Source organism: Periplaneta americana, chromosome 12 (genome assembly GCF_040183065.1).
Source record: "Periplaneta americana isolate PAMFEO1 chromosome 12, P.americana_PAMFEO1_priV1, whole genome shotgun sequence".
NCBI classification, from domain to species: Eukaryota; Metazoa; Arthropoda; class Insecta; order Blattodea; family Blattidae; genus Periplaneta; species Periplaneta americana.
Genome location: NC_091128.1, coordinates 152,120,502 through 152,145,926, shown reverse-complemented (window position 1 = coordinate 152,145,926; position 25,425 = coordinate 152,120,502). Strand labels below are relative to the sequence as shown.

The 25,425-nt window shown below is 35.4% G+C and overlaps 1 protein-coding gene across 2 annotated transcripts in view; it reads right to left on the bottom strand.

Moving 5' to 3' along the window:
- The window catches only part of Snx6 (sorting nexin 6), a 54,317-nt gene extending 30,727 nt beyond the window's left edge, over positions 1 to 23,590 (bottom strand). The window contains exons 1-8 of one of the 2 annotated variants that reach the window (XM_069842311.1): positions 23,383 to 23,590; positions 23,246 to 23,293; positions 15,765 to 15,869; positions 14,874 to 14,984; positions 12,656 to 12,777; positions 9,742 to 10,070; positions 7,845 to 7,960; positions 2,367 to 2,549 (exon numbers count right to left, since the gene is read on the bottom strand). In XM_069842311.1, coding sequence (XP_069698412.1) covers positions 2,367 to 2,549; positions 7,845 to 7,960; positions 9,742 to 10,070; positions 12,656 to 12,777; positions 14,874 to 14,984; positions 15,765 to 15,869; positions 23,246 to 23,293; positions 23,383 to 23,388 — 1,020 coding nt within the window. In that variant the 5' untranslated portion in view covers positions 23,389 to 23,590. The remainder of the gene's footprint in view (positions 1 to 2,366; positions 2,550 to 7,844; positions 7,961 to 9,741; positions 10,071 to 12,655; positions 12,778 to 14,873; positions 14,985 to 15,764; positions 15,870 to 23,245; positions 23,294 to 23,382) is intronic. The other variant, XM_069842312.1, reaches the window with a different exon arrangement.
- Positions 23,591 to 25,425: the final 1,835 nt, after the last annotated feature.

Genomic DNA, 25,425 nt, shown 5'->3' with positions numbered 1-25,425 from the left:
TCAGTGGCGACTCCTATACTGGAGATCACATTGAAGGTGAGATACTAAAATCAGACCTGTACCCAGGAAATAAAGATTATGGTCAGTAAGAAGAAGAAGGACATCTTGAACCTCATGAAGTACTTTGAAATGCCAACACTAGCTAAAGAATTTTACAGACATTACTGGAGATTCATATTAAATTGAAAGTCTGATTGGAAAAAACGGAACTTCAGGCACCTATGTTTCGAGAAAATCTATAACAATTTTCTTTATTTTATACTATGAATGTTTTGATTGGTTCCCACTGTTACTTGGAGACTTAATATTTTATGCACAAATTTACATGTCGGTACTTCAGGAAAGAAATAATATAATCAGGTTATTAACATAGACTTCATTCCTTTTTTACGTAAGTGATTCAATTATCATTGTTATGAATAAGGAGCGGATTCTTATGTAATTAAATATTCTTTTTGCATGTGATAAAACACAATTAACAAAGTTAAAATTTCCGAACATGAAGTTTCAAGTTTAAAACCCGAATTTTATTTCACATAAAAACACATATTTTCACAAAAAAAATTATGTAAATAGATATTTTCAGAAAATGTATTATAAATATATAAATCTTGGAGATTTTTTACTTAAATAATTTTTTTTACAAGAACTTTTAAATATTTTAAAACTAAATCAATTGTATCATTCAGAAGTACGTTATCTTTTTTAAGAATTCTTGGTTGCTTCGTGTTTCTAAGCGCTGTGTGGTGTATCCATTTTCGTAATAGTATCGCCTCAAGCTCTGAGAACTGCTAGGCAGCATATCAGTGTTATTGGTAGAGAATAAATTAACATGGGCAAGGAGGAGAGATCTTGCAACACACAATTAGGAATGTTTATTGTTGCTGAAGAGGATTTCATTCCACGCTTTGTTTGTGAAACACAACAGATAAGAGCTCAGGTATAAAACAATATTTAATTTAAACAAATCTCTCGCCTCTCGCTCATGCCCATCAAGTAAGGCAATAGTACATCTTGTTGTGATTCCCTGTTATCGGGCTTCGTCAATCAATATCCTTCAAGATATACTGAGAGATGGTTGTTTTAAAAAACGATTTGGCTTTCCTATTAGCAAATCTAAGCTTTTTGTGTGACACCATAAAAAAACTCCGAAACATCCAAAAACCTGTTGTCTGAAACAGGGAGGTGCGTGCCGTGGAAATTAAACTAGACTCGCTACCAGGTTCAGAAGCACAAGTAATAAGGGACAAATTCCAGAAAGTGTTTGGGAAAAACAGTGGACATAAAAAAAATATGTAAATTTGTTCAAGTATTGGAGGTTGTGCCTGTAGGTGAAATTGACGGTGTAGGTGTTGACATTCCTCTCTTTAAATATGCACATCTGACGTCCTGTGATGTGGAAAGATCGTTTTCACAGTATAAGTCGTTGTTCAGAGATAATCGGCATGCATTTGTGAGAATTTGGAGATGACCTTTGTTGTTTACTGCAATTCTCGGCCAACTACTAACACTCAAGTGTGGTTGGTGAGTACCTAGTAACATTTTTTTTTTCAAGCTAAGTAAGGTATTTTTGTCATATTTAAAACAAAATATTTTTTTAATTTTTAGCAAATATTTTCGTACTTTTTAGGACATAAAAAATAAATATATTTAATTTTTTTAGCACATAAAAATCCGCTCCCTAGTTATGAATAGAGTTTGTGTTTCCAAAAAATTGTAATATTATTGTATTTATACTTTGTAGATAATTTGTTCGTGCAGGTTATGTGGGCAGTAGTATGTGGAAGTCTAACGAAGTAGACACATTTTCGTCCACAGCACATCCAAGGTCATGCTTCAACCATCGTGGAATGGCTTCTAGCAAAGTTCAGGCACGTCTTAGTTGATGCAAGTGGTTAGCAAATGACAAAGAAGCTACCCTAGAATTGTGTCATTGTGGTAGTAATAATACGATAATAATAACTAGAACTAAAAAAAATGCTACACGCACACATGCATGCATGACTGTTTTCGACACTGAGCAGAGTGTAAACCTAAGACAACTCGATATGAACCAAACAGCAACATACAAAACAATAATAGAATTAATGGGCTTAAGAAAATTGTGTATTCTTGTTCTTTGTTCTTACTTTCCTGAGACATTTAACTAGAAAAAATTACGAAAGTTTTGTTTGAGGAATAACATAATGAATTTCTTAACTTCAACAATAACCTTACACAATTTTATTATACACTGTGTCTAGCAATAATATTTAGTCTTCCTGTCTCAAATTGATGAAATAAGAATTAGTCTGTGCCATCTCTAGTTATCTGAGAATCCAAACAATTCAGTGATTTCTAATTCACAAGTGAAAAGAAATACTCACCGCATGCACATCTTTGTTCTTCGTTCTTGCTTTTTCAAGATTTCTATTGGCATTTTCATAATTTGCCAGGCAGCGCAATCTTCGATACAGCAATCTTTTGGCAGCAAATGAATCTCTCATGTAATACCTGAGTGTATCAGAGAGTTTCAAATCCTCGTCAGATGCTACTCGCCCTTCTATCTTCTGAAATTTTAAAGGTAATATGCTTATTTCATACTATAAAAAAAAACCACACACACACACAATGAATAGTTCAACATAGCTATTTGAACATATTTATTGCAATAATTGTCACAGATATCAAGACTCATACTTAAGGTATATGTACACCTTTGCTCTGTAAAATTTTTATACAATTGAGAATGGTACCAGAAAGAGAATGAAGTGAACAGATCCCTTGAAATTATGTCTAAATTGTTTTTAAAAATTATTTTGTTTATAATTTTGACATGCAACTTGAAACATGATAGCTCATGCAGTTTTTAAGATAGAGCCACAGTTTTTTCACTGTTTTATAGCTAAAACTATTCTTTAGTGCCTGACATTGAGCTATTTTTTATTTTTATTTACATTAATTAAATATTAGCATATATGCAACTCACAATAATATTTTATGCTGCCTAAATCATGTAAAATAGCCATAGAAAATTATTAATTATATTAATGTTATTTTACTCATTGTCAGGCACTGGGGGACATTTCAAGCTTCGAAATGATGCCAATATCTTCTTGGTATCACCATATTTGACTGAGATATCATACTTACTTACTTACAAATGGCTTTTAAGGAACCCGAAGGTTCATTGCCACCCTCACATAAACCCGCCAGCAGTCCCTATCCTGTGCAAGATTAATCCAGTCTCTACACTCATATCCCACCTCCCTCAAATCCATTTTAATATTATCCTCCCTCTACGTCTCGGCCTCCCTAAAGGTCTTTTTCCCTCCGGTCTCCCAACTAACACTCTACGCATTTCTGGATTCGCCCATACATGCTACATGCCCTGCCCATCTTAAACGTCTGGATTTAATGTTCCTAATTATGTCAGGTGAAGAATACAATGCATGTAGTTCTGTGTTGTGTAACTTTCTCCATTCTCCTGTAACTTCATCCCGCTTAGCCCCAAATATTTTCCTAAGCACCTTATTCTCAAACACCCTTAACCTATGTTCCTCTCTCAGAGTGAGAGTCCAAGTTTCACAACCATACAGAAGAACCAGTAATATAACTGTTTTATAAATTTTAACTTTCAGATTTTTGGACAGCAGACTGGATGATAAGAGCTTCTCAACCGAATAATAACACGCATTTCCCATATTTATTCTGCGTTTAATTTCCTCCCGAGTGTCATTTGACTAAGATATCATGTTTGAAAAAATTAAATATTCTAAAATTACTATTTATAGGAAATGAGCCACAAACTTTCAGAGCTTAGAAGACTCCATCATCATATGTCACCCCTTAAGCAGCTTCATGTCGGTCCAGTTTCAGCTTCTTTCTGCCTTTCAAATACCTCCGCCTTGTTTTAACTTCAGGTGTTGAATGTTTTTATTTTGGCATTTTTGTCCCTATTTCCATTGATGCAACAAATCCTGCAATGGTGTTTGTCCCAGGGTTTATGCCCATCCTCCTCAGAATTGTAATTTCTACTTTTGGACTCTTATTAAAATGACGTACAACATCATTGACACACAAATTTACAGTTTTATAACTAACAGTAAAAGATTATAAATTACTTCATTATGTAAAAAAGTTTTTTTCAATCTAATGATCATGCCCAGATATCCATGCATCTATTTCGGGACTAGAAAGAAGTTTATTTTACCAGCAATGCTGGACGAGGGGATTGACTGCTATGAAGATCACTCCAAAAGTAAGTGACCGTGGCTGATGATGCAGCATTTTGTAAAAAATGGGACTTATCTGAAAAACCATAAGGCATAAATCGAAAATCCTTATATCAAATTGAAGAGGAGAAAATTCTCTATTAAAATAGTTATATTTTGAAAATTCTAATTTTTCATCATTTTTTGCGTTTTGTGGGTATACATATACCTCAAGTGTTTATTAATTACATTTTCCAATAATAGACATGCATTGTGTATACATATGTGCAACAATGCATCACTTGTTGAATTGTCTTTTGATGTTTTTCCTATTTGTTGAAGGTCTGCAGACATCATATCTGAACCTCTGTTCCCTTACAGTAGCACATACAGAGGTCATAGAAAGTGTTGAAATTCATTTTGAGTTGGACTTTACAGGAAATATTTTTGCATTAATTTTTTAATTTCAAACTTCCCTGTGGCAATAGTTAAGATCCACCTAAGAAAATGTTAATGAATCAATTACAAATTTCTATACGAAGATAACTTTATGTCCAGTTTAAAATAACAAGACACTATCACAATAAATAGCACTAACACAGCCAATAGTCAACTGCAACCCTCAAGTCACAATCCACAATAACAAATCATAAAAAAGTTTCCATGGCAATGCATGGACACTAGAACGTACCTACCAGAGACAGGCAAAATGTCTATCAGGCTTGCCCATGACTGTTTACGCCCGTGAGCGGGCTTACGCTTCGTATCGTTCGCCTGCCTGCAACCTTCCCTCACAAGCAGGCAGGCAGTGTGGTTGCACATGACTCCCAAACAGTCCTAAGAGTGACCCGAAAGGACTGTTGGGTTCCGCTGACCTGCGCCAGACTGTGCTGCTTTCAGATGCATGATAAATATCAACCAAGTCATTCAAACCTGACAAGAAGCCTACAGATATAGAAAAACTACTGAAAACTTAATTTGTTGTCTTCTGAAACGTACCGTTAATAAAGACAAAGAAAACTATTTCTCGTCAACATAATATCCATTAAATGCCAACAGTTATTATAAATTACTTGCACTTTCCTTTTCATCGTAGTAATAATTTTAATGCAAACCATTCAAACTTTCAGGTTCATAAATAAAAAGAAATCTGTCCCTCAGAAGTTCTGAAGAACGAAAAACTTTTATACATTTTACAGGTATTCATGAGGCTTTTAATTGTTGATAAGGGAAAAGTTAAAATGAAATATTTTTCTATAATCTCTTCTCTTCTATACTAAATAGCCAACGAACTTAGATTTCAAACTAGTGCTGTTTCATCTTAACCAGCGCAGACTGGCTTCCGTGAATGCAAGTCACTCTACCTTATAATACGAGCAAACAGGCAGGCTTTCTTGGGTCCCACCTGGACTGAACCTATAAAACCCGGTTCAGTCTTAGAAGTTAACTTGCTTTGTAGCATCACCTGAACCCAAGCCTGACAGCAAGCAGGTACGGGCATGAGTTTTGTCTGATTTGCCGGTCTCTAGTACCTTCATTGGTAGTACTAAATTCAAGACACTGTACACTGTAAAGATTAAGTTTTACATTCCAACACTTCTATCACGACAACCATTTCACATAGACCACATATTCATATGGAATTTTTTGTTCAAAATGACTGTGCTATGGTCACCCACAATACTGACCTTTCCTCCTAGGATTATGTCAATAATGTGAAAAAACTAAAAACCGAAGCACTTCAGAAATATACATTTCGAATTAAAGCTAATTGACTTTAAGGGGGAAAGCAAACTGCATTACTGTCCGAATGAGTGGTTATGTTGCAGGGTCGGCAAAACGGGGGAAGTCACATGACAGTTATTTACTTCACAGGACCCTTTCCTTTAAATTATTTTAAATAGTTGTATAATAATATGTAGACTTCCAATTCCGAACAGCAAATAATTTCAGGAAAGAGCCTAATACCCCAGTCACTAGCCTTTACATAGACGACAGCAGAAACAGGTGGAGGAAATCGAGATGCAACATTACCACTTGGTCAGACAGTACGTATGTTTTATTTGAAGGACATTTTCAAGGTCTGGACCTGAATGCGCCTGACAGTCTGGACTAGAAACTAGCAGCGAGAAGTCCTACTATCGTATATATACCGGCTAGACATGGTCCCACATCACTTCATTCCCTGAAGAAGATGGCAGAGCTAGCCATTGAAAGCTTGGAAGCAAATCTCCAACACATCTGGCTGAGAACACGAGAAGAGTTATTCTAAATAATTTCTGGTTTTTTCACGCTCCATATCCTAAAGTGGAAAAAAAAAAAACTGTAAAAAATGCCAAAACATTAAAATATATATATATATTGTGACAGCCGGGAAACGATCTCACGACTGACAGAAGGAGGGCAAAGTCGGCCATGGTTTGGCGCGGAAGTTGCGCGCGCATCTGCTTCCTGGGGCATGTGCTGTGGCGTAGAGAGGAGAGGAGAGGAGAGTTGGCGACCGCGGCAGTGAGGGGAGAAATCCAGAGAATTCGAGAGGCCATCTTCTGGACATCCATAGAAATTTCCAGTATCGTACTCTCTGGAAACTATGGTTTAGTTATAAAAGGAGAGAGAGGCAAGTGAGCGAGCAGCAGTTGTTATAGTCGGTGGACAGCAAGCCAGCCAGTCTTGTGTAGCAGTGAAGCCAGCTTCGAGATCGGAATTCGACTTGAGTGTGTCCGCAGCTGTGTGAGCGTCCGAAGTCCTGAGTTTGAGTGCAGTGGACCGCAGTTTGGGGGAACTGAGTTCGAAGTTCAGAGGACTGTCTCTGAAGGTCTGGGGTTCGAGATACTGTGAACTCGAGTGACTGAGCTATAAGAACTAGCCAAGGCAAACGAACAGTGAACTGAGAACTGACAGTTCTGTTTTGTAAATAGTGCTTTGTGAACATTAGTTAAGATTAACAGTTCATTGTTGTTCTCAATAATGCAAGCAAATTGTCATTGTCGTCGGTGGAGTGCAATAACGAATACTGTATTACTGTGCAGAGTGGAAATCCCATTGTTGACGGGAGTATTTAAACTAAATTATAAAGTGACTATTGTTGAAACAATAAAATTACATTAGTTTTGTAATAAAGCTACAAAGTTTTTTTTAAGATTATCAGCCTGCAAAAACCAATAATAAAAAAGATCAGCTGTATCAAGTTGTGTGCAAAGTTGTATCCTTCTAGCTCAAGTAGTTCCTGTGGAAAAGGTGAATGTAACATGGCAGACATAGTATATCTGTACTTAACAGTAGTTACTCTATTACGCAGTTCTTTGATATCTTGTAAACTGTAAATTCCCTTATTTGTTAAATTTCCAGCAGAAGCATTTTATGCAGTTTTTGCAAAAAAAAAAAAAACAACCAGAGAGGTCAAATGATCCTTGTTCGCCTTTTGCAGGCATCTATGCTGTTCAACTGTACCACTAAAATTCTCCAGAATCGTATTTCTTTCAAATTTATTTATCTTCTTTCAATCATTTGTTACATGGTATAGGATTATTATAACAGAAGCTCTTTATCCATTTTAACTTACATTCAATAGAGTTATAAAACATTCAGAAGCTTTCAGAACAATATACCACAATCTAAATGTCATATCTATGTACGTATTTTAATACTTACACGGGCTTTTTCGAATGTTTCTGCTACTTTTGTCAGGAATTTCTCAAGGTCACTATTGTCTATTGTTGAAAGTTGAACAAGACCAGTTGAAATTTTAATATATGAATCTGCAACATCTGAAAACGAATTATTTAAGGATACATCATTGTAATTTCAGAAGACAATATAACAAGTTAAGAAGGAAATGCAACATAAATCTATTAAGTAACATATTTAAGACCAACATTTTTATGAGGTAAGTAAGTAAAAATATTACTATTATGTACTGAGTACCATAAGTAAAACTAGATATACCACTGACTAGAAATCAGATCACACAAAAGATTTCAAAACTGTTAAAACATTTAATTTTCATTATTGCCAAATTCCTTCTCCACTCCTCAATGCAACCAGGTTGTTTTCCAACATTTCTGGTCTTCCCTCCTGGCAGTAGCTTAGATGTAATCCACTTCCAAGGTTTGAGTGTCTGGAAGGTGGAATTACAATGTCCCGATCATATGATAGAATGATCATGATTATGTGGCACCAGGAAAGGTCTTGAATATAAACGTAATCTAAATTCCAGACCATGGATGAACACAGGAATAATTCCCTTTAAGGAAAAATCCCTGTACTCTAACTGGGAATCGAACCCAGGACATCATGAACTGTAGCCAGAAACTCTAACAACTAGACTACTAAGCTGGTCGTTATTGTATTTTAGTATTTAGTATTTATTTATTTATTTATTTAACCTGGTAGAGATAAGGCCATCAGGCCTTCTCTGCCCCTCTACCAGGGGATTACAACTATAATATGAACAATAAAATTACAATTAATATTAAATTTACAATTACAATTACAATAAAAATTAAAATACGACAAGATTACCTGATTAATGAAAGCTAGACATTTTATCATAGAAGTTAAGAACAAAGAATATTTTTGTATTTACTGAATTACAAATTAAACCTAGAATAACAAAATTCTATAGTGATGAAATTACCGGATATTGAAATATATTGTGATAGATTAAGAGAACTATTTACAAGAAACCATGTCTGAACGAGACTCAATTACTGACCAAGTGCCTATAGTCCCATCGCTCTAATTTCCAGCAGCCAATCGCGTTGAGGTTGGCTACATTTAAACGTGTGCATATTGTGATTCGCTGATTCATTTCTTAAGGCTCGATAAATACTTAATATAATCGCCCGCCACTTTAGCTCTTTAGTTGGCGTTCGCAGAAAGCACACGAAGACGCTATTTGCCACTCAATTATTTGCTGAATTACATTGCATTTGATTTATTATCATAGGAGTTACGACATGATAATGTTTAATGGTGTTGCAAATAGATTCCTCGTATGGTAGCTCGGCAACGTAAGAACAAAAATGGCGAATGATACTACCTACCTAGACTTTATAGAGCCTTCACTTTCTAAGACGTAAGCAAAGAGGCGGAGTCACGCCGGAAATAACAGCGTTGGGACTATAGTAAGTTTGCGTTTGCATTCAATTTTATTTCGACAGTCCCTGATGCTAGCAGGTAACGAATTCCAGAGTCTTGGCAGGGCTATTGTGAAAGAGGATGAGTATGAGGAGGTGCGATGGGATGGTAATGTTAGTATTGTTTCATGGCGAAAGCATGTGTTCAGATTGTGGTGGGAAGAAAGGTAAGTGAAGCGAGACGACAGGTACGAAGGAATAGAAGAGTTCAAGATTTCGAAGAGAAGGAGAAGTGAATGTAAATTTCTTTTCTTATCTAGTTCAAGCCAACCTATTGTTTCCAGAGATGGAGTAATATGATCATATTTACGAACATTGCTTACAAAATGTACGCACAAATTATGAGCACGTTGAAGTTGTCAATATGGGTAGCTACAAAAAATTAAGTTCCTGTAATAAAAAATAAATACCTTTATGACGTTTAGTCATTCTATCTGCTTTGGCTGTTGCGTCTTTGAGATGAGTGTGATAATCAATGAGAAAATTCTTTTCCTGTTCAAAAAAGTCATTTACATCCTTGACTGTGGCTGAAAGCAAGAATTCATCTGTTGTTTTCGTAAAAGATTTCATAAATCCTCCCAGAACTTCCATCTTGTTTTTTCCTCTCACACACAAGTCCTGATCATATTCCAAGAATACTCTGAAATTATGATCATTGCGGAACACAGGATGGTTTGCCAATCGGCAGAGGAACACTTCATGCATAGCAACAGTCTTCTTGAATGTTGCTAAGTACTCTCTGAAAATAAACAAGAATAAAACAATGTTTCACTTTATGCATAGGCCACATGATATTCCTTTTCTAACTATAATGCTATCTGACGTATGAATTCATTTAATTCTCACTCTTTTCAGCTAAACCATACATGGGCATCATGCCTCACTTGAGAATTAGTGCCTCACTGACCTTCTCAGAGCTTATCGCTCTGAGTGACATCATCTTCACAGTCCCCGTTCCTCCCTCACGTAGCTCCTATGCGTGGGCAGGTTCTATATCAGTTTCATAAGCAATATCAGTGGTGGCATAATGGTATTATCAAAGAAGTGTGTATGCATTAGAAAACGATTATTTCATGAGAAATGGGAGGAAGAGTTTTTTTATGTTTAGAAGGGGATAACACACGATGTATGTTATGCTCGAAAATCCTATTAGGCATTAATAAACTTAATATACAACGACATTACTTCTCATGTCATAAAGAACATGCTGAATTAGAAGGTAAGACAAATTAAATGTTATTTTTTCGTACTATTCCGAAGAAAATTTACGATCTTAACATTTGCATAGTATACTAAATACGAGATTATACCTTAAACACGCTGCATTAAAAGGTACGAGGAATTAAATGTTGTTTGTACATATTATTTCCAAAAGAAATTTATAAAAAAAATATCAAATGTGCGTAGAAAACGAAATATGATTTTCTGAAATTATTTTAGGTCGAGAACGTGTAAATCTATTAAGTAATCTTGATAAATGCCAGAATATTCAAGAAAATAAACGTAGACAACGTGATGGAATATTATTGGCTAGTTACGCAATTTCTCACTGTGATTTAAATCAATTCAGTGATGGAGAAACAGTAAAGAGGTTTATGATTAAAGCGGCAGATCTAATTTGCCAAATTGAATAAAAGTTTTCGAGAGTCTCACGTTAACCTAGCGCTTTCCTAATAATTCGCCACTGACCGCCTTAGCGATTACGATAAGGTGACGCAGGTCACAGCACTTTATATTTCCCATCCCACTCTGCAGTCTCCTCTCCTAGTAAACAATTCAAATCGAGTGCCTCACGTAACCGAAAATTGTGCCCATGTATGAGCTAAACAATGACTGGAATTCATGATGTCACTCAGAAGAGGAAGGAGTCTGCTCCCTTCCCATTATTTTCTTTCTCCAGGCCAGTTGTGTTCCATTTTCCACGCAATTCCTTTCATGCCCTGACTACTTACTCTATGATGCTACATGCACAGATGATTTGATTTTTCAGTGTCACTTCACAGAATCAACAGATGGTGTTTATGTCAAGTGCCTGCATAATGTGATCCAGGCATTGAAACTCTTATTCTAAACTTGCATTATTTTGTGATTTTTTCGATTCTTGCTTTCCACTATCAAGCACATTGTAATTAAGCCATTCACTTTCCTTTACTGGTCATGTCTGATAGTCATTTCCAGTCTATGTACCTTATACTGCGTGTTCAGTTCAAAGTGTCATCGCTCGCTGTATGCCGTCATGTGGCTAGCCAATGAGCCTAGAGAATTCAATCTTCCTACACTTCCGCAAAGGTGTATTAACCTATGTGCCAGAGAAGTTGCCTACCAATTACGGCATTCATTCTAAAGAGCACGTACCGATACGTACGAAAACGTCGGTAGTGGCAGGAATGTGAAGTGTTTGGAAACATGTACTGAGGTGAGTTTTTTTCTTACTGTCGGCATATGGGGAGAGGGTTAAGACAATTTCTTACGTATTTGTTGACATTAACTTCGACGGTCAACATGGACATGGAGCATTTGATTTGTGTTGTGGAATATTGCCGTACGCAACCGATGATAACAAATACCCTGCGTACGACTTGCAAAACACAGTTAGAAAGAGGTTATGGTAGCACACAGATCGTACAGGCCGCCATCTGTTGCTACGACGTTCAAGTTATACCGTGCACGTTTTCAAGTTCAGATTTAACGCCTTGAATAATACGCAACTTCTCTGACATAAAAGCTGAAACTCGCTTCAAATCGCTGACTCACAACAATGACGTCATGACACACTTTTAAATGAACACCCAGTATATGAAGACGTTATTTTAATAACGGTAAACCTCAATTTACATTGATTTTGAGATAGAGAGTTTTAAAGTTAAATGTGTGCATGCCTTCCTGTCAGAAATTAAGCTGTCTTTCTACTCTTGGGATTTATGAATATCGTGTGGGACACGTCTAATAGGAGGGGGGGGGGGCAATGGAGGTATATCACTATTCAGATAAAAAAAATTGCAATGTACGATTGATAAATCCAAGACAATTCTTTGGAGGTGTACCATAAAAATGGTTTTATGGCATGCCATTTATACACTTCAAATATTTTTGATAATTTGAATTAAAATGTTGATAATCAATATCGTCACTCAAAATCTCTTTAGAATCACTTATTTTGGCTTAGCACGAAACACAGTTGAGTTATACCACTATTAAAATAATTTTCTTGTAGGATTATCTAAGATGCCTGCATTAAGATGCACTCTGTGCAATAGTTATAACCATGAATTCGTAACTTCAGTGAGAAACAATAATAATAATTATTATTATTAATATACTCACGCTTCTAACTCCTGCTTCATTTTATTGAACTCTTCTTTTGTCATTGTTCCCTCTCCTTCCCCTAATTTCTGCAACTTTTCACGAGATGCATCGAAATCTGGGCGTGGAGGAGCTGGTGGAATCTAAAAAATAAATACAGAAGACTGAATAATAATGACAATCTCGATAATTATTCAAAAAACCCTTCTTTCTATGTGACCCACTTGTCAAAAGATGGCCATTAAGTCAAATTCTGAACTGTGTTAAGTATAATTTAATTACACAGGTAATCACAATTCCCTTGTTCCAGATCCTGCACATAATATCAGCTCAGAAAAAAACCTGAAATTAATCATGTATCAATAAACTCTTCACTTGGAAAGAGAGATGCTGTTCTGTAACCTATATATGAAATGAGTCAAAGTCAGAATAGAAGAAGAATGTCAGAACAAGTGAAATAGGGGGAAGAGTACGTTAAGGATGCTCTTTATCACTTACCCTTTCAACATATACTTGGAGGATTTAAAAGAACTGTTTTCAGAACATGGGAGGGGTGACAGTAGGAGGAAGAACAAAATGCATAAGATTTGCTGATGATTTTTTTATTAGGTTATTTTACGACGCTTTATCAACAGCTTAGGTTATTTAGCGTCTGAATGACAAGAAGGTGATAATGCCAGTGAAATGAGTCCGGGGTCCAACACCGATAGTTACCCAGCATCTGCTCATATTGGGTTGAGGGAAAACCCCAGAAAAAACTTCAACCAGGTAACTTGCCCCGACCGGGAATCGAACCCGGGCCACCTGGTTTCGTGGCTAGATTTGCCAACCGTTACTCCACAGGTGTGGACTTTGCTGATGATATGGCATTGTTAGCAGAAGAGATGATACTAAGGGATATGCTACTGGAGCTAAAGTACAGCTGTGAGCAGTATGGGATGAAGATAAATGCAAACAAGATGAAGACCATGGTTATAGGAAGAAAAATAAAGAAGATAAACGTGCGAATACTGAATGAGGCAGTAGAGCAAGTGGATAGCTTCAATACTTGGGGTGTACTATAAGCAGTAACATGAGCTGCTGCCAGGAAGTCAAAAGAAGAACAGCTATGGCAAAGGAAGCTTTTAATAGAAAACTGAGCATCTTCAGTGGATCTCTAGAAAAAGAACTAAGGAAGAGACTAGTGAAGTACTTTGTGTAGAGTGCTGCATTGTATGGGGCAGAAACATGGACAATAAAACGAAGTGAACAGAAACGACTAGAAGCATTTGAAATGTGGATATGGAAGAGAATGGAACATGTCAAGTGGACAGAGTACGAAATGAAGCTGTGTTGGAAAGAGTGTATGCAGAAAGAATGATGCTGAAACTGTTCAGGAAGAGGAAAAGGAATTGGTTGGGCCACTGGTAGAGAAGGAACTGTCTGCTGAAAAATACATTGGAAGGAATGGTGAATGGAAGAAGTCTGAGGCAGAAGAAGATATCAGATGACAGACAGCATTAAGATGGATCATATTCGGAGAGTAAAAGAAGGACAAAAAATAGAAAAGACTGGAGAATGCTGGGTTTGCAGTGAAAGATGTCCTTTGGCAGAAAAGTATGAATGAAATGAAGGGAAAAAAAAGCGCGCACAATGGCCTATCGCTTATTACCAAGAAAAGAAGTAACTGCAAAATTTTAACTACCTTCAGGACATTTTGTCTTGCACATCATCTGTCACATCAATATAATAAATTCCTGCAACTGTGCTATATGTAAAGAGCACACCTCCAAAATGAATACAAACTATCTCTTTAACATGTACAGGACTAAACAGAGAAAAACAAACATCAAGAGATAAAATAAGCCTACAATGGGAAGCACGAAGGAAATTATGTTAAATCAAGATGCAGCCATTGGAAATTAAACTAAACTATAGGCCTACACCCAACAAAAATTAATAATTCTGCGTATAATTAATTTCTCTCAAACACAGCAGTCCGGGGACACATTAGGCTGCTCTTTTCACTTATTTCTTCATTTTATGGAAGAAATTAAATTTAAAAAACAAATGGCAGATGGCTTCAATGCTAAACATCTGAGCACTAAATGGTAATCAATCAATAATAATAATAAAAATAATAATAACAATAACAACAAATATAAAGGCAAGGGATCTTTCTCGAAATAGACAATAACTATATAGCATATATTTTAAGCAACAATAAAATTAAAATTGCATTACACAAATCTATACTTACAATATATCCAGCATATTCTTCGATTTCTTCAAATCTGTCATGAAGCCATACAAATTCTTCATGCTGACGAACTACAAGGAACTCTGGTTTGTGAAATTCTGGTAGAGTTGTCTGAGGGGAAAAAAATTTTATCATGTTTTCATGTTTTACCAAACAAAGACATTGGCAATGCCAACATGGTAAGACTTTACAAAATCGAACTGATTAGATTTATAGAACCATGTGGACTACTACTGTGTGTGTGTGCGTGTGTGTGCGTGCACGTTAGATGTGTCGTGCTCCTGTTTCAAACATCCATCCAATTGTTCATGAGGTGAAACACCTCTTCGTATGAACATTATTACTTCGTATTTTTAGAACAAAACTAGCCAGTTTTTCAAAATTTATAACATTAACATGGTTTGATTTTAAACTGCAAGCATTACTTTCTATAAAGACTGCATATTTCAATGCATCTCTTGAACAACAAAACTATCATATAAACAACATCATTCACGGCAAAATTAAATGTTTAGAATAATTATTTTTATATTACACAAAAATAAGGGAGAAAAATGCTTGAAGAAAAGGAAAATACGGAAGTCGGGAGACTGTTGAAAATTAGGGACAAATACAGGAGATCCCAGGAAATATGGGAGGGTTGGCAACCCTATTTCTGAAGTATATATTACATATGCCTACTGAAGAATGTACTGGAAGGAGTGGTGAACAGGAAAAACGTTCAGGGCAGAAGAAGATATCAGATGATAGACAACTTTAAGATATATGGATCATATGCGGAGACTAAGAAGAAGGCAGAAAATAGGAAAGATTGGAATATGCTGAGTTTGCAGTGAAAGACCTGCTCTTGGGCAGAAAACTAGAATGAATGAATGATATTACATATATTACCTTAGTATGGACTGTAAACTTGACTTTGTCCTTTTCACTAAGTGCATCTGATATGTCAACCATTAACGAATTATCAGTCAAATCCACCGTCTCTGACCGCCCAGGCTAAAAGATAAGAAAAAACAATTAGGATACAGCAAAGAAACACAAAATGCTCATGTGACCGCATGTAAACGAATATAATTTCTTCACCTTCTTTTATTATAAACACAAAATAAAGCTGCATTCCGAACAATGGTACACAGACTACTCAACATACCAATGAACCAACAGGATTACAACGAAGAACTAAACACAATCAAATACATAGCACAAGAAAACGGATACAACCCTAACATAATAGACAACATAATACGTAAGACAAAACAAAACCACAAAAAACAGAAGAATACAACACAAACACAAGAACACAAAAAATACATCACACTAACATATGAAAACAAAAACACACATAAAATTGCAACCTCATTCAAGAAATTAAACTACAACATCGCATACAGAACAAATAACATTCTACAAAAACATCTCAACACACAAACAACACAAAAAAACAAATACAACCACACAGGCGTATACAAACTCAAATGTAACACCTGCAACAACTTCTACATAGGACAGACAGGCAGATCATTTCAAACACGTTACAAAGAACACATCACAGCCATAACAAAATTACAAAACACCTCCACATATGCAGAACACATCACAAATGCCAACCACACCTACAGAGACATCAACACAGACATGGAAATACTACACATCCAACCAAAAAGCCAGAAACTCAACACACTAGAACAATATGAAATATAGACACACGAAAACACACCCCAACGATATTCTCAACACACAACTCAACTTCAAAACACATACACTCTTTGACTCTACACTACGAACGCACCCACACAGGAAACAAGAGGCGCCAAGACCAACAACGACCAGTTCCGAAGATGACGAAAATAGGTCGAAACATGTTAACAAGGTACGTTAAAATTTAACACAAGAAAGTTCTTAACATACATATTCCGAAGACAAAATAAAGGCTGGTTTTCTTTAGAAAAACCATTTAATACAAAGGAATAACAACACGTGTTCTCCATATTCAATTTCTCAAACAAACTGTCATTGCATGGACAGAATAACCCACCATTCTGAAAAGAATATTTTAAGTTTCAGTTTCAACATGCCAAGTTCAACTGCTGAGTGCCACACGTAATTACGTACGTGAATTTGGCTCTGATTGTCCTCTCTTGATGGTGCAGTTCTTTTATGTACGGTGCATGAAAAAAGTAGACTACTTTATTTCGCAGCATCTGTGTAAGTCCACATTTGTCATAGTCTCCAGACAAAAGAAGAAAGAGTTCATTTCTATAGCTATTGGAACGTGAATTCGCCAATCACAATTTTCTCTCGACTTGTGTTAAATATTTATGCATGCTGAAATTTCATTGTGGAAATTGCAAAACAAAATTGTATTAAAATTCCTTCAAAAATATACTGATGGAAGCATAGCTGGTGAATATACTTCGTGGAAAAACTAAGTGCGTGTGTAATAATAAGTTATTCACAAGATTCGTTGTGAAAATAACAACAATGCCAATTCGGAATTGCGCTCGGGTGCAGGTTCGATCCCCATTTGGGATGATTATCTGGTTGGATTTTTCCCGAGGTTTTCTCCAACAGTAAGGCGAACTTCAGGTAATCTATGGCGAATCCTCTGCCTCATCTCGCCAAATACCATCTTGCTCTCACCAATCCAATCGACGCTAAATAATCTAGTAGTTGATACAGCGTCGTTAAATAATCAAGTAATAATAATAATAATAATAATAATAATAATAATAATAATAATAATAAATTAGACTTCAGACTTTTATGCACAAAATATATTTAAAATGCGCATGCAAATATGCAGTTAGAATCAAAGAAATATGCACTTAAATATGCCACTAAAGACAAATAGATATGCTTATGTATTTATATATGGCATTAAAACTAATAAGTAGGCCTCGGTAGCGTACTTGGCACAGCTATGCTCGAGGTTGCGGGTTTGATCCCAGCCCAGTTCGATGGCATTGAAGTGTGTTTAAATGAGACAGGCTCATGTCAGTAGATTTACTGGCATGTAAAAGAACTCCTGTGGGACAAAATTCCAGCACACCGGCGACACTGATATAACCTCTACAGTTGCGTCATTAAACAAACCATAATTTAAAATTTATATATATATATATATTTTTTTTTTTTGACTAATAAAAGATATTGCTTAATATAGGCATTATTTCACAAGCCAACTGGAATTAGTGATCTCCCTTCACGCTTACACTCATGCTGATAGCTCGCGTTTAAAATGATCCAAACAATACATAGCAGAATGATAATGCGATATCCATCCCATGTTTTTTATGGTGCCTCAAACTGGATGTTACCGAAAGACAATGTGTTAAAATATGTATAATGAGTTCATATTTTTCTTAAAAATACACATTTATGTCTATATTCCTGTACTACTGTAAACGTATTTCGGTCAAACTTTGCATATCATATGTGAGATCAAACAACACATGCATTTGCATATAAATCCGATATAATAATAATAATAATAATAATAATAATAATAATAATAATAATAATAGTAATAATAATAATAAAAGTGATAATAATAATAACAATAATAATAATAACACTAACAATAACAATAATAATAATAATAATAATAATAATAATAATAATAATAACAATGACAATAATAACAGTAACAACAACAATAATAATAATAACAATAACAATAATGACAATAACAATAATAATAACAATAATAATAATAATAATAATAATAATAATAATGTAATGATTATCTACACGTCAAATTACAAAAATGGAGATATTAGAAGACACTTTGGCAGACAGATGACAGTGGGTAAAACGTTAATACTACACAATATATGTCTAAAAGCAGCACTCAATTATGAAAGCGAAATTTGGATATTAAATAAACGAAATTCACAGAAACTTGAAGTAGCTCAGATGCGTTTTGTAAGATCGTTATTATGTATAACGAGGTTGGACTATAAAAGAAACACAGATATCCGAAAACATTAGATGTTCCTTGTATAACCGAAAACATTCAACAATATCAGCAACAGTGGAAGAACCATGTACAAAGAATAGCCTCATCATATAGACCAAGAGGACACAGAGATCAAGACCAAGACATTGATGGAGGGATCAAGGCCATCTTTCCTAGATTATCGTTACAGATCACATGGTCTAAAACAAGAAGTTCATCATGATGACGATGATACTGTAGTAATAATAATAATAATAATAATAATCATCATCATCATCATCAGCAGCAGCAGTTCAGCAATCAAAACAAGTACTTAGTCCTCACTGATCCATTAGTCTCACACCATTAATATAACAAATACTATCTTCTGTCACATTTTTCAATTTTAAGTGCCTATTTCAAGAAAATTAAATGCCCTATTCGACACAATATTAAATATCACAAACACACTCTCACTGCTACACATACATCCCTCTCCCACTACGACATCAAGTAACAAAATGCCAAGAGAACAATGGACATCATACCGAAACTAGTAGCAAAGGTACAATACCTTTTTAAATTTTAAATATTTAACAAAGTGCATAACTAGAAATTGTTAGTTCATTTTAACAAGTGTTAACATTTTATTAAATATGATATTATATAACTGTTAAAAGTGTTGTGAATCAAAAATGAAAAAAGAAAAAAAAAGTTTGCATTAGCAAGAGATATTACCAGCCAAGTAAATTAATTCGAAGAATTCAAAACCAATATAGTTTATAACATTTATTGCCTATAAATTTCGTTCATAGTTAAAGCTTAAAATTGTAAGACGTCGTGTATATTGTGACAGCCACCTCGAGACTCGAACACGCGTCCCGCAAGAGAGCAAGTCGCGCGTGAGTCGACACGGGCTCCACGGAGCACTGGGGGACGGCGCGTGGCGTGGAGAGGAGAGGGGAGGGAGCGACCGTGGCAGAGAGGAGAGAAATCCAGATTATTCGAGAATGCTATCTCTGGACACTCGTGGAAATTTCTGGCATTGTAGTTAGGTTATAAATTACGACACGCGAGTGAACTTGAGCAGTTTTAGCAGTTTAGCAGTTAGCAGTTTTGTTATAGTCGGTGAACAGCAAGCCAGCCAGTCTTGTGTAGCAGTGAAGCCAGCTTGGAGACCAAAGTTCGACTTGAGTTGTGTCCGTAACTGTGGAGCCGGAAGTCCTGAGTTTGAGTGCAGTGGACCGCAGTTGGGGGACCTGAGTTCGAAGTTCAGCGGATTGTCTCTGAAGGTCTGTGGTTCGAGATACTGTGAACTTGAGTGACTGAGCTAGAAGAACTAGCCAAGGCAAACGAACTGTGAACTGAGAACTGACAGTTCTGATTTGTAAATAGTGCTTTGTGAACATTAGTTAAAATTAACAGTTCATTGTCGTTCTCAATAATCCAAGTAAATTGTCATTGTCGTCTGTGGAGTGCAATAACGAATACTGTGTTACTGTGTGGAGTGGAAATCCCATTGTTGATGGGAGTAGAATTAAATTGTAGAAAGTGATTATTATTGTTGCTTTGAATAAAAGTTACATTGTTGAGTTGGAATAAATTTACAATATCTTATAACAGGACCAGGTGTACAGAGAAGAGGATGGTATCTTAGTGGCATACAGATGCAGTAAGCAAGAGAGGAGAGGAATTTGAAAAAGAAGTAAAAAATTAACAGTAGTGGGTAGCTGAGGTGGGTGAAAGTAAAAGATGAACAATTGCTTTTCCATCAAAGAAGAAAAAAAAAAGGATCATTCATAAAATAAGCACAAACGGACACACCTACAGAAAAATGGACAAAGAAAGAAATAAGAGAGGAAAGGCAGGCAAGCACACTGAACATCATTCTTTTTGTGAGTGTGTACATGAGTGCGCATGCCTATGTATAACTGCTCCAACACATCTGATGGCTGCTTACACTGCCTTCTTATACGACCATTCCAACAATGCTTTCACTGAAATAGCATATTTCCAAATTCCAAAGCTATGTGGCAGCACTAAATAGGCCTATATCTTGCCCATCTGTATATCTGCTGCAAATTAAGAAAAAAAAAACCTTGTTCTACCTATTATGTGCCAGTGTGACGTAATGAAGTGTGTTACGAATAATAATCATCAGAAATTCTTGTTGATAAATTCGTGAAACCTCTACTTAGAAGTTCCACACAGAAAAAGTTTTCCAGTTTTCTTTTCAGAGAAACCTTTTTCCTGGAAAGCACTGAAGCTGTAAGTTCCTGAGACACTAGTTCACTGGACGACAGGTGAGACTATTTCCTAACTTCAAAAGTCCCTATCTGAAAAGTTCATATATTTTTTTAAATTGCAAAAAAAAAAAAATGCAAACAGATCACAGTCTCCTGCATGTTTTTAAGAACAAAAATAATTAATTAACCTTACAAGTTACATAAAATGTCCTACTAGTAATTTAGTTAATTTGCAATTTTATTGGAAACGGTTTTTAATTCCGTCACAGCCTACTGTAACTGAGCAACTCATTGGCTTTCATATTGCAAATTCTGCTTATGCATGTCTAATTATATATTTCCCCTTGTTTCAAGAGTAAAGAATATAATGAATTAAGGAAGCTATTAATAATAATAATAATCATCCGTGGCACGACAGCCTATGAAGGGTCATGACCGACCAGCCTGCTGCTGGCCTCATGGCCACATGCCGAAGCAGAGGTGGACGATCATCCAACCAGAATGGAGGTATCATGTGGTTAGCACGATGATCCCCCCCAGCCGTTATAGCTGGCTTTCTTAACCGGATTTCACGATGCTGAGTGGACACTGGTCCCATACACTGGCCGAAATTTCATGAAAAAAATTTCTTCCCCCATGAGGACTCGAACCAGTGCGCATTCCATAACGCGAGTTCTAGGCAGGATGCCTTAGACCACGACACTATGGCACGGGACAATAAGCTATTAGAATCTCAAAACAAAGTAATATTTTAATCACATTATAAAAACAAAGTATAGGGACCTATAATCACAAGTGACTTCAAGCCCCACTAGGAGTTGCCATCTAGCGGGAATTTTTTTCTTTTCATCTTATATGTTTCACCCTCAGATGCATTCGAGAAGGCGGTGGTATGTATGTATGACTAAGAAATGTACTGCCATAAGAAATGTTTAACTTGCACGCAAGTAGCTATACACACAAATATATCCTCCGAAATATTTCAATAAATTTCCTGCAGCACAGCAAAGATCGCGCACATATACGCCATTGATCAATTAAAATAATTATTAGCTACAGAACAATTCACGGACATTATAACAATATATTACACAATCATATCAAATATTTTAAATGCTTCTTAATTATGAAATACGCCTATGATAAAACATGATAGGCCTATTACCAATGAAGACTTCAAAAGCTGTCAGTGGTAGGTGAACAAACACACAGAGGAACAATAATAAGTTACAAGAATGCTTGTTCTCATCCACCACTACCTTCATGTATCCTAATTACATTATTTCTATTATATCAACTTACTTACATAGCCCATATCGTCCAAAATAACTTCATCTCATATTTATCTAAAAATCTCTATCTGGATAATCCAACAAAAAAGGAATTTGAAATGGGATTATTTTGTTGCGTTAAAATTCAAGTTTACTTGTCTTGTTTAAGAAGACTACATCCGGACTTCAATTTTGGGTTTGACAGTAAAATGATAAATTTATGACATTCAATACTAGAAATGTTCAAATTTACGGTTTTGGGCAATAACAAACAGCATGTCTCGTATAATGAAATAATCTTTATAGATATGTCTAAGGATTTTGGGTAGCCAATGCAAAATAAGGCACATTCTAACCTTTCTTCCCCTTTATTCTTAGCATTTATTTAAAAATATAGGCCTAGCATGAGATTAAAATGTGTTCTACAAAATTGAGTGCTATGAACCATACGTACTTCGCTCTTTATAATTTGCTACTAAAGTGTAGACAATTTAGTTGCATATATTGGTGTAAAAGTCAAGTAATGTCGTTAAACATTTCTTTCTATGCTGGTAAATTTCCTAATTCTATGAACATTAAAAATACGCTAGTATGATAAAAAATATGATTGGTACAATAGCACCTTTTCTTCAAAAGGAAACGTGTGAAATACACCACTGCTGACAATACACATCAAACGAAAATACAGTTCTTTGAATTATCAAATTGTTGCTGTCACATGACTGCATCAACGCCGCCTTCCCAAAGAAGGCTCGGAATTTTTCCATTTCAAAAAGCTTGAACGAAGTATACAGAAATACTGTATTGCTGTCAGTAATACAATGAGTTTCACACAAGTTATTTGCACACAAAGTACTTACACTATAAAATCGAAAATTAGAACTAAAAATCGTTTTGAAATTATTGAAACCTCCTCACCTTTCTATTCTCATCGTTGAGAATTACGGTGCTATCATCTAAGCCATCCTGTAAAAAGTGAAACACAAGATATTAAAACAAGGCACAGAGCCTTCGCTACATCAAAGATTCCCGGTTACGAACTCACTTTCACTTACCATCATGTCTGCTGATTTTGATTACCACAACAAATATTACAAACAACTGAACTCTATTTACAAGCATGCAAAAGAGGTCATTTGTAACGGCCTTCCTCCACCAACTGCTTATCAAAACACAATTATTTTTCCTATAACAACACTGACAGCGTATTAGTCATGACAGACCGCCCCTTGCTTACACTCTTCCACCTCAGAAGCAAATAAATGAATAACGCAAACCGTAATGATCAATACCAACTTACAACATTTCTAACTATAGCGTTGCAGTAAGAACCAATTCAACCTACGATGCGAGTGCGACGTTCGAAAAATAATTTTGTTGTATGTAATCCCTGATTACATTACACATAATCATGTACTACAGATTATGTTACATTATTCAACATAAGGTTACTTATTTACTTACATTCAAGTCTTACATGAACATGAACTTCACCTTGAAAAATCATTTTGAAACGTAGGCTATTTTATTTTTTACCATAGAATGTAATATAGTTATATATTTATTTTTCTTTTTATGACAGAAAACTACAGAATCTTGACTTTCTTAAGACCAGTTTCTTTTCTAGGGAAATCAGAATTCATATAGTTCTCGAAATGAATTTGAACGCCCCTTAATCGACAGAACTGTAATACGCCAACATTATGAAGTGAAATCGAAAAATATTAATTAATTTAACAAGTAAATTCGTAACGAATTATATTTAAATGCACATTAACGAGCTATAAAGTAAAAATGTTAAAGACCAAAAGTAAATTATAAGGCATTAGCATTCAATACTGATCAATTTTACATCAACCATTTAAAAACGACATTGGTACTGGTACTTCAAACCGCGGCTACATGACAACAAATTCCCCTACATTATCTATAGATGCGCCCATAAAACGTCCAGACGATCAAGGTTTAACATACAAAGAGTCTGTCTCGGCTTGGGTTCGATTCCAGGCGGAGTCAGAAATTTTCGTGACTAAGAGAGGTGGCGGTGCACAACTTTTAATCACTAGACTGTGCACCAATATTCCTGGTTAACCCAAATCTCTCCTCAGTGCATAGGTCACTGTTGATTGTAATTCTTATGCATAGTATGGCCCACAGAAGTGGTGTGCAACTAGAAAATGGGCCAATCCTGTCATCTGCAATATGAGGAACCCGAAAAAAACCACTAACAAGGATGACCAGGTTTTATAAATAAGAACTGGGAAATTATGCTATTCTGTAGTCACTGAAACTTTATTAGTTTTCTTCTAATTCTTTATTCATTGAAGCAGGGCCGGCAGCCCAAGGAAATTACAAAAGAAAAAGTTTATAATATAACATAATGTAATAATTTTGTATTATTAGTTTTACCATAGTAATTAAAATTAAAGTAATTGTTAGATATATTTTGTGTAATAATAGGGTCAGCGGTAGCCCAAACCCTTTAACCAGTATACGCCACTGCATTGAAGCTTTATTCTAATGTATTTTTTCATTATAATTTTCACACAAAAAGTGAAGATACTATTCCAGCATAATACTTTTCGAAAGAGACAACTTCTGCCAGAAGAATAAATTTCACCAGTGCTACTTTTCGAGAATGAACCTTTCCTATTACATTTTTCTTTTGCCCATTTGCTATTTATCTATTAAGTTCGACATATCCACATCTCTGCTAACAAAAACACTGTGAACGTATCAAAGGGTCAATCAGGTTCTGCATTGAAATTTTAAGCATAAAAAAAATACATCAAATTTTCTTAAATCACTAGATTATCGAAATTAAATAATGACCCAGCAAAGTTCTTCTTACAATAGTTTCGAGACCGACCATAACATTACAGAATGCTGTTTGTGCTCAAACATTTCAGAGGCAAAGCTTCGGTTCATTGTGATGCGTTTCAGCTTAGAAATAAAACTGCTTTTAAAATATTTATAAAACTACAGATATCATGTTATAGTAATTGTAATGTCAATATTTCTCTGATGTAAATTAAGAAATATCGTACACATACCCAGATATTCTGTTTTAGAGGAGACCTAATAACTGACAAATTTTC